Source organism: Carassius auratus, chromosome 31 (genome assembly GCF_003368295.1).
Source record: "Carassius auratus strain Wakin chromosome 31, ASM336829v1, whole genome shotgun sequence".
NCBI classification, from domain to species: domain Eukaryota; kingdom Metazoa; phylum Chordata; class Actinopteri; order Cypriniformes; family Cyprinidae; genus Carassius; species Carassius auratus.
In genome coordinates this window covers 4390901-4401939 of record NC_039273.1, presented here as the reverse complement: position 1 = coordinate 4401939, position 11039 = coordinate 4390901, and the positions used below count along the sequence as shown (strand labels likewise).

General features: G+C 36.0%; 1 protein-coding gene across 2 annotated transcripts in view; it reads right to left on the bottom strand.

Moving 5' to 3' along the window:
* Positions 1–2559: 2559 nt before the first annotated feature.
* Positions 2560–11039, bottom strand: part of LOC113050265 (guanine nucleotide-binding protein G(s) subunit alpha-like) — a 34237-nt gene continuing 25757 nt past the window's right edge. Inside the window, exons 6-12 of one of the 2 annotated variants that reach the window (XM_026213067.1) lie at positions 6454–6508; positions 6240–6313; positions 5980–6038; positions 5262–5382; positions 4983–5113; positions 4783–4850; positions 2560–3731 (exon numbers count right to left, since the gene is read on the bottom strand). In XM_026213067.1, coding sequence (XP_026068852.1) covers positions 3585–3731; positions 4783–4850; positions 4983–5113; positions 5262–5382; positions 5980–6038; positions 6240–6313; positions 6454–6508 — 655 coding nt within the window. In that variant the 3' untranslated portion in view covers positions 2560–3584. The remainder of the gene's footprint in view (positions 3732–4782; positions 4851–4982; positions 5114–5261; positions 5383–5979; positions 6039–6239; positions 6314–6453; positions 6509–11039) is intronic. The other variant, XM_026213068.1, reaches the window with a different exon arrangement.

The following is an 11039-nucleotide window of genomic DNA, read 5'->3' as shown; positions in this document are numbered from 1 at the left end:
CATGTCGTAATTAGAACTGATTTCCCATTGAGAAGTAGTGACTTTTAACATTGAGTATTACCAAATATATAAAATAAGCAAAATCTGGAAATTCAGCGTTTGATGATGCAAACCATCGGCCACATGCAAAATGATGAATTCAAATCAAGTTAATTTAAAGCCTTCTCAGTCCAGTGACCATTTTTAAACTGAACCTCTTTCATAGGAGCCTACTATGGGAAAGGCTTCTTATTTACTTTTAAAGGTGATAATGTTGCAAATTTGCTTGAAAAATTTTGACAAGTTTGTAATGATTATCCTGCCTGCAAAACATATGAGTGTACTTTATGGACAACCAGATGATTTCCCAAAATCATATTAGGATATGCAGTGCATAGTGTCACTGAAGTTTAAGCAGCAACTTATAAGGTATTTTTCTCATTTAGAAACATGTAGCAAATATTACATTTAGACCTTTAAGAACCACCATCACTGTAAGAGCAACTAAATTATACTTTATAGTTTGATTTGGGCCAAAAAACAGAGTTAGCCTTGTGAAAAGTGTGTGCGCATGTGTGTGTCACTCAGACAGTGTTACACTCTTCTTTTACTGCTGTAATTTGAATCTTTGTACAAAATGTACAGTAAGTGTGAGAGACATGGAAAAAAAAGCAACATATACACTGAAAACACTTCTTAAAGAGACAGAGTCAGGCAAGGGGGCGTTTGGTACTCAAATCACACTCACTTATTGCTGCAGCGAGTCTGAACTAGAAAATAAAGTAAAAAAGTAAACATACTAAAATATCATAGCTTAACATCTCCCCCCCACCCCATTCCATGCCCATAACCAAAAACAAAAATAATATATATACATATATATGTGTGTGTGAGTGTGTATGTATTGATATCTATATATCTATATCAATAGATAGATAGATAAACACCTGTACCACATTTTGCAGAAAACACAACCGAATCAGACCGGTTAGACGTTAGAGTTTTTGATTCAAATTATGCCATTAAAAAAAAAAGAAAGAAAAGAAAAAGTATAAAATGACAAATAAATAAAACAAAAATAAATACTTTGTTTGCGTAACAAAGTGGACCATTAGAGCACCAAAAGCTGGCCCCTGCTTTCATGTGATTGGGAAGCAGGACAGGAAGTGTGGTACAGAGAGGGTTACGATTGGTCATTGTCCAGTGATGGGCGGCCTCTTTTTGTTAGTATGTCAGTTTGTAGAGCAGCTTTTTTCTTTTTTCCTTTCTTTTTTTTTAATATAAAGAAATAAACATGAATACCATGGGAGGAGGATATGAACCCAATATCTGACTGTGCAGCTATCAAAACAATTTTTACACTTAATACATCGACAGATTTGCTGTCTTTTTTTTCACTTTTTTTTTTAGCAAAGGAATTTGGTTTTTTACGAAGAGACAAGCAATGTTTTTGCATTTGGATTATTTTCTCCTTCAACAGAGTTAAAGCAAAAAAGAAAAAAGAAAACAAAAAAGCCCCACACCCTGCCTCTAAAAAGGTTGACTTGTCACGGACCAAAAAAGGCAAAGAAAACTTGTAAAAAGCAAACATATATATATAAATAATATATTTACACATAAATATATATATTTATATATACTGTATATAATGTTTCTTGCTTTGTACTACACAGCATCAGGCGTTTCGTCTTGATCCTAAAACAAACCAGAGGCAGGTTAAACGAGTGGAAATAAAAAGGTGGGAGGGGGACGTGACAGACAGCAGCTCCCCCCAAACTCCACTGATAAGCAGTGCTAGTAAATGTTGCACTCGGTCGCCGACCTGACACCGGCATGGCAAGTTTTCATTCTTAAGTTGTACGGGGAAGCCGGTTCAAGAACAGCACAGGAAGGGGTGAGGAGGGCAACTTTCACCCAGAGTCTGATGAGCAAACAGGCAATTGGGGAGGGAGTCGGGAGGGTCCGAGTTCAAGGGAATCGACAGAGGCAGAGCAGAGCCAAACAGCGCAATAAAACATATCTTACTTACATCTTAGCTCATTTTACACGTACAGTCGTGATCAAGGCACAGGGAGCTTCTACAAGTTACTTTTTTCTTCAATAAAGTTGTACAAAATAATACATTTTACAGTCTGTACAAGAATAATGATCCAGCAGAGAAATCAAAAGACAGACCAAAAGCCAGGCTAAAGGGTGGGGGGGGGGGTGACTAGGCCATCCATTAGACGTCCTTCTCATGTCTCGCGTCATTACTCAGTCTTACCCTCTGTCTGATGAAGTCCCCACATGTCAGTGTACAAGATTTTTGCAGCAGGGAGGAGACAGTCAGAGAGAAAGATAAGGGGAGGAGAAAGAACGAGAGAGAGAGAGTAATGGCACTCGGAAAACAGATGGAGAGAGCAAATGAGAAAACAGGTGGTTTAAAATGGTGCACCGACACACAAACTGGGGAAACTAACAAACAGAAAAAGGTTGTATTATTATAGGAATAATAAATCTCCTATATATATATATATATATATATATATATATATATATATATATATATATATATATATATATATATATATATATATATATATATATATATATATGGATTTTTTTTGCACTGCATTTAGTTCACCGTTCTGCATGAATCTAGCATTGCATGCGCTCGCCTTTCCTGCGATGCATCTTGAGAAGCGAGTCATGTGATGGGTCTTGTGTTCAAGTCATTCTCTGCTCCACACGTAACACAACCCGGGGCAGTAAATGCTCCAAACCCTCTGTTTTTGTTGGGGGGAAAAAGACATTTTGCTCTACATTCTGTGTTTTTTGTTTCGTTTTTTAACAGACAGTCCATCATTTTGCTCTCCTTCAGGGGGAGGGGGGGTTGGGTCAGTCCACCTTTGGGGGTGGGATGTGGCTTTTGCGAAAAGGGGAAATGGGAAAAGGTGAGGGATCGTGCCAGGCTCGCACAGACACTAAATGTTCAACAGGACCAAAAAGGTGGAGGATAAGAATAGCGTGTGTATGTGCGTGCGCATCAATATAAGTAACGTGTGTTTAGGCATATGATCAGGAAAAAGACAAGTTTGACGTGTAACATACATAAGACTGCGTGTCAGGAGTTCAGCTGGACGCATTATGTGTCTGTATGTGTACGAAATGGCTTCCTTGTCCTGAGCAGTCCTGGACAGTTTTTTTTCTTCCCTCTTTTCTCTCCCCCCTCCTTCTCCCTCTCACATGTTTAGTTTTCCTCTCTCTCTTTTTATTAACATCGGTAGTCCTTGGCTGTGTTAACAAGTCTTTTTGCCAGATATCACAGCCACGCTTTCATCAGTAACACAGTGCGTCCCCTTGCCCCAGCCCCTAGTCACTCAGGATGGAGAAAGGCCATGTGTGTGTGTGTCCGTATGTATATATATATATAAATATATATGAATATATATACATACAAGTATGTGTATATATACATATAATATGCATGTGTGTGCGTGTTAAGTGTAAAAGGTGGGGACTCATCAGTTTGAAGGTTTCTGGTTTGATATTGGGGCGTGATGTAGGGCAGGGGGGCCTAAAGAAAGTTCAGGAGGTGAGTTTGCGTCCCGTCATCCCTGCTGCGATCACAAGAGTTCGTACTGTCGTAGGTGCATGCGCTGGATGATGTCTCTGCAGTCGTTAAACACTCTGCGGATGTTTTCCGTGTCCACGGCGCAGGTGAAGTGGGGGTAGCAGTAGTGCCGTCCATCTCCACTCGCTGTACTGATCCTCTAAATAGACAAAACAACAAAAAAAACAGAAGGTAATTTTATTAGAACCGGCAACATGTCACCTTTATTTATATAGTGCTTTTAACAATACGGATTTAACATAACATGACATGATTTAAACTGCAATGCAAGTGACTCTCACGATTTAAATAAAAAACATCCACTTAAATAAATATCCCTTCATAGGGAGTTTATATACACACTACTGGTTAGGATCAGTAAGACTGCAAACAAGCCTCTTATGCTCACCAAGGCTGCATTTATTTGACCAAATATACAGTAAAAACAATGATGTGTTGCTGCTAATATTTTTGTGGAAATACATTTTTCACAATTCTTTAATACACAGAACGGCAGTTATAGGAAATCTTTTGTAACATTATAAATGTATTCAGTAGGGGTGCTCCGATCAGGATTTTTGAGGCTGATCACCGATCGCCGATCACAGAAAGCATTATCTGCCTATACAAACACATATACCAAACTTTTTAAAACCTTCTTTTTATCATGTAAAATTATTTATAGTGATGATCCAATCAAGATTTTTAGACATTTATTCAGGGCCTTTTGCTTTTTGAGAGAGAAAGAGAGAGCGCGTGGTGATTCATTCATGCTGTTTGTGAAATTATTTTTAGAGACTACGAAGATTGTGATCAGTAGCTGATAGTGCTGTGTATTGCCAAGAATCTGGCGATGCAATACCCATCGCAATACAGGGGTTGCGATACTTTATATTGCGATACTGTAACCAATTACATATTTTATTCTGTTTTTAATAATTGATCGCCAAACACAATATCCCGATCCTCACGTGTATCAATATTTTCTTACACCCATAGTTGCTGATCAATCAGAGCACCCTTAGTATTTACTGTCACTCATTTAATGCATCCTTGATGAATAAAAGTATTAATTAAAACAATTCTGACACCAAAACCAAAATTGTAGTGTATTTTCAAATAATAATAATTAAAAAAACAATGCCATAGTTAAGGACACAGGGTGATGGGTTGCAGTGATGATTTTGGTGCCATAGAAGAACCAGACTCACCAAGAACTCATCTCGGATGAAATATTTTGCTCTTGTAACTCGTGGATCTTCCCCTTGCTCTGGTGTTGCTGTTAGAAAGAAAGTATCTTGTTAGTAACACTGATGGCGTGATATCCAATGTCACTACTGTGCTTTAGATTGATACAATCATTTGTATTCAATTCTATGTGGACTTAAAATCATTATTCTATTTTACTGACCATCATCTGGTGTAGTGTAGCGTGCAAACTCAGCGAAGTAATCCTCAATTTTTGATTTTCCCGCCAACACCTTCTCAGCCAGCAAGTCCTGCTTGTTTAAGAACAGAATGACAGAAATAGTTCGAAGCCACCTGGAAAGCGAGGAGAGAAAAAATTAAGATCTTCATAAAACTAGACTTTCACATCGTCTGAAGAAAATGTGAGTGGCACAGTAGTATGCTCCCATTAAGCCCTCATCTTTTTACATGTGTAAGTGTGTTTTAGGCGTCCAAAGGGTACCTGTTATTCCAGATGTTCTTGAACAGGTTTAGTGCCTCCTGGAGTCTGTTGGTCTGATTGTCCTCTCTGAGCACCATGTTATAACTGCTGCTGGCTACCACAAATATGATAGCAGTCACATCTGTACCAAGAGAGAAAGGGTTTTAGAGTACACTTTAAACAAGCAACGCAAACAATCCATCATAACACCATTCCTTAAATTACAAGAAATTAAATACCATATTTTTCGGACTATAAGAGTATAAGTCGCATCAGTCCAAATATACGTCATGACGAGGAAAAAACATATATAAGTCGTACCGGACTATAAGTCGCATTTATTTACAACCAAGAGAAAACATTACTGTCTACAGCCGCGAGAGGGCGCTCTATGTCGTAGACGGTAATGTTTACTGTTAGTTCATTTCTCTTGGTTCATGTCAAATTAATTTTGATAAATAAGTCGCACCTGACTATAAGTCGCGGGACCAGCCAAACTATGAAAAAAAAGTGCAACTTATAGTCCGGAAAATACGGTAAACCAACATATTGGCCAGACTAATAACCTTATAAATATTTTTTGTGCATTAAGAATTTAACATTATTCAACTGCATGTACAATTAAACTGTATTTTACATTGTTATAAAATTATAACTCCCCTTTGATAGCATTCAAAAGCCATTATTAACTGTCATTAACATTATTATTATTAATATTAAATAAAAGCACCACATTTACCATTAAAACACTGGATCCATTTTCTGCGTTCGTCTCTCTGTCCGCCAACATCAAACATACTGCAGAAAAAAAAAAAAAAAAAAAAGAATAAACTCATCAGTTAGGCAGCAACAGACAGTTTGACATGGTCTTGTTCAAATCAAGCACTTATAATGACTATTAATTTGTGAAAATGATTAAGGCTGGTTATGAAAATACATGCAAACGTATACACTGTGAATCTGTGAAAAGTTTCATGAAGGCCTCTCGGTCAAACTCACTGAAAATTAACTTTGTCCACTTGGAATCTGGTCTCAAAGATCCCAGAAGTCAGAACTCTGCATCTGAGCAAGTCCTGAGAGACAGAGGCAACAATAAAAAGACACTTTTAAAATCAGACACAATAAGAGAACGATGCCTCTTAAATAACAGGGCTCCCAGAGATATACACTTCAGTATCAATGTCTGAATCCCTTCATGTGGATATGTACACACCTGATCAGTGGGAGTATAGTCGCTCTGTTTCACAGTGTCAATCCTGTCCAGGAAACTTGGAGAAAAAAAGAAAGAGAAATAACATTAACAACTGTCCAGTACGTCACAACACTTCTTTTTAATTAATAGGGTAAGACTTATTTAAGAGATGCAATTAAACACCCGAGTAATGTGATGACAGAGAGCTGGATTTATTCCAAGACAAGGAATATTAAAAAATGTTATGCACAGCCCAAAGTTTAGTCATCTCTGGACAATCACCTTACATCTCTAAAGCATACCTAAAAAGGCATAACCACATGGCTACTTCATATATAAACCATATTGTGCTATAATGTTAGCTTGCTCCAAAATTATTCACGCAGTTAAGATTTGTCATACTGTCTATCCCTAGTAATAATTTGAAAAACTGTTGAAAAGGCCATGTTCAAAAGTTAATTATGAATAAAAATAAATTACAAATAAAATATTCCTGCATTTACAGATTTCACACAGCCCCGGTTAGCATTGGCAAAACATTCACACACACATTTTCAAATCACCACATGACACAAGTCAGCCATGGAGGTGAAAAAAAGGCAGCTGACACAATCTGCAGCTTCGAAATCAGCCAGCAGGTGGCGCATGATTGTGTGGAGATCAAAGCAGGCAGGGTTCTGAGTCATAGTGATCAGAGAGCGCTCCGTCAGACACTGCTCTAGTCAATGGATCGGCTCTAGTGGGAGGAAACAGAGGGGAAGAGAGGGCGAAACGGAGGGAGGGAGGGAGGGAGGGAGGGAGAGGGATCAAGAAACGCTGTCTTAGACAAGCTGCTATTCGGTGAAAAACGGCTGCAAGATGGTGGGACGGCTCGACCTCGCCTACTGCTTCTTTAACTGAGATCTTAAAGACGCTCATCAGAAACAAACATATGCAGAAAGCATGACTAATAAAAATCAATGTGCCCAAAGAAACGCTTCTCATTCGGAACTGGCTGAATTTTTTATAGGTCATCATAGGAATATGATTTATAACTATGTCCATGTTGACACTAAATAATCAGGAGACCATATAATATAACATAATATTCTTTCTATAATAACTATTTGACCCTTAACTTTAATATTATTTGGAATTTATTTTTTAAATGTTAAAATATTACGATTTACAAATATATATAGCCTATATGAATAAAACTGCTTATATATATATATATATATATATATATATATATATATATATATATATATATATATATATATATATATATATATATATATATATATATATAATCAGATTACATCAAAATGCTTCTCATTCAGAACTGGCTCCAATTTTTTACATTTTAGCTTTATAATTGTAAAATATTACTATTCATAAAAGTATACAAATCTTATATATAAAATACATAAAACTTCTACAATATATATTAATATTTAACATGAGAATAACTTAAATTTTTTATTTATATATATATATGTGTGTGTGTGTGTGTGTGTGTCATGTAAGTTATATTTATATGAATTGTATTAGAATAATATCAGAATATGATATCAAATAAGTACAATAATGTTTATAAAATTAATATTTTATCAAATGTTATTCAGAACAATTTACTTTTATGAACTAGATATTAAAAAGACCAATGAATCTCCAATCTTCATCTCCAAAATTACTAAAAGAATAATTAAGGAACTGTATTTAAAATCATTAAAATTCTTCACAAACATCTGCAAAAGAGTAACACCTAAATCAAAGCATGAGGGAATCAGAGAGAAAGCGAGAGATATGTGCAGGCCTGACACGCATGTGCATCCCTCCTGTCCAACAGGAATGTGACATACAGGGTTGAAATGTGACAGCAAGGCTGTAGGTCCCACACACAGCAGCACTAGTGTGTTCATGTGCATGCATACAACACGCACAGCAGGCCACACAAATGAACGTGTGGCACATCACATGAAAGAGGGGGCATGGACAGAAATAAAACCAAGCAAATGATGAAAGACAGACAGAATAAAATGCAGACAGACAGATGGGTGAGACTTGCACAGACAGTTGTGTTATGGCTGTTGTCTAACACCACATCTCAATTATTGCCTTTCTTCCTATTAATAGAACGATTCCAACAATAGCCCAGTCCACTGGACAGACATAATACAACTCATGCCCCTCTGGGTACAATAGTTGAGAACGCATACAGCCTCCCCTGTCGTAATGCCAAGCAGAAGAGACAGCTATAGCTGTGACCGAGTATATTTAGGCCTGCATTCCAAATCCAGCCTCAACACAAGTGGAATTCTAGAATTCAAACGGCCGCACGGCAGGAAGTTCATGAAATTCTAGTTGCGTGTCAATGTCTGCCAACAGTTGCAGAGGTTCTAGTTTGGAACAGTGTATAGCAGACTTTGAAAATGCGCTCAGAAGTTTGGGATAGATGCTAAAAGTCTTAAAAAAATATATATAAGATGGATATTAGTGCATATACATTTTATTTTGAGTTGTTCTAAGCATGCAGTGCAGATATGATTAGGCACCAACTTCAATTTAAAAAACACAAAAAAACAAAGTAAAAACACTTCAAGCAGTAAATGGATGGTCTAGCCACACACACATCGTATCACATGAGTCATATGACTTGCCGTACACAGAATTTCTGTTCAGGTCCCTTTATTTATTAAAGTATTCAGCTCACACTTAAAACAAATCACTAGTGCTGTGCAAATAGTCAAATGCAATTATAATGCGATACATTGGCGATAATGAACGCAATGTTGCGTAGCTTGTCAGATAACTACAGCTCCATGCAGTAAATGCCGCTCCATTTGAAAGCAGGAGATTTACTTCTAATCACAGAACCAGCTTTACTGACCAGATGCACATGATAAATAGCATTCGATTATTTGCACAGCCTTACAAATCACTGCAGTAAAATGTAAGAGAAGCAAGTAAAAGTGCAGACACATAAAAAAATAAAAAAATAATAAAAAGATTACAATTTTTATCCATCATACGTCCCATCAACTAACTTTACCTTCAAAATATAGCCCTGAAATAATGCCCATTAAGAATTAGTATTAAAAGCACAATTATTAAAATCTCAGATTTTTGATGATCAAATTGCTTTATTATTACCTTCAGTATTGCACCTTCCTAAACACCACCCAAAGTAACTGTATTCCTCCTTTCTTGACTGCTAACAATATGGTAAGTGAATTTCTTTTTTTCTTTTTTTATACTACTTGTAAAAAAATTTAAATCATTAAGATGGTATCAATAATATTGCAGCAATGTATGGTTGGATATAACTGCTTATTTACGATTACTACACATAATATTGCTTCTTACTAAATTGCAGTATTTACACTTTTCCAACTCGAAAGGCACAGTTCTCTGAAAATGTGGTTTTTGAATTACATATCCACTTTGTTCATCAAACTCGCAAACACAAATTCAAAACACTGTTTAAACGCCAAAAATATCAGAAAACATTTACCCATAAATGCTGCTCTCTTTAAACAAAGTTATACAAACTAAGTAAACCAAGTTACAAAAAAAAAACTAATGAAGTCTTTACTGATAATCAGCAATTAATTATGATCAGTTTTTTTAAACAATCTTTTTAACAAGTATGTTACGTTGAAGTGATTTGGAGTCAACAAATGCATTTTCAACAAAAGTATTAACTATTTACAGTATGTTTTATATAAAAAGCTAAATTCAAATTCAAACATTTCTTCAACTAAACAATGGAGTCCTATTATTATTATTATTATTATTATTAATGAAAAACTAAAATATTTACATTTACAACGGACCACAACAGAGCATTTAACATCAAGTAGAAATAAATACGAATACTAAAAAAAAACTAAGTTTTTTCTATAAAGCATAAAAAAAAAAAAAAAAAAGCAATTTCATTTTCTAGATAAACAAGAAAAGCCAAGGGGGAAAAAAAAAGACATACAAAGAGAATAAACTATTCACAGTGAGAAGAGTGAACCATGGTGTATTAGCATGGAAAAGCTGATAATATCCTCGTCGCTTACTAATCTGGTTAATGTTACAGCTCATCTGGTTAACAGTAAAGTATTAAGAGTGTGGATTAGGCAGCTTCTGGCTGTTTAGGCTCAGTGTGATCCGTGTGTGTGTGTGTGTGTGTGTGTGTGGCACGATACGGTACAGAGGATATCTAACGGCAAACCTTTCAGAAACAAAAGCGGCGTTAAACAACAAACGCTTATTGTTTAAAGTAGTTGTTGTTGCAATGGTTGTGTCTGTTTTTATTTAATCTCTGTTAAAAAATTCAAACATGACATCCCAAAAAAATCATCCAGATCTGAAGTTCAGCATTTAAAAAAAACAAAATGCAACTTGTAATTTTTTTTTTTATTAAAGTTAGCTATATTTATCTCTTCAAATATTGTTAAATTATGAATTAATCGATAGCATTTTCTCGATAACGCACACACACTTCTCTAAGTTTGCAATGCTAGAGTAAGGAAGCAGTAGAAACTGAAAGAGAGGGAGCAGTGGGAGAGAAAGAAAAGAGAGAAGGCTGTGTCTGACATTACAGCGGCGCTCCAAAAATAGCTCCCTGGCGCCCT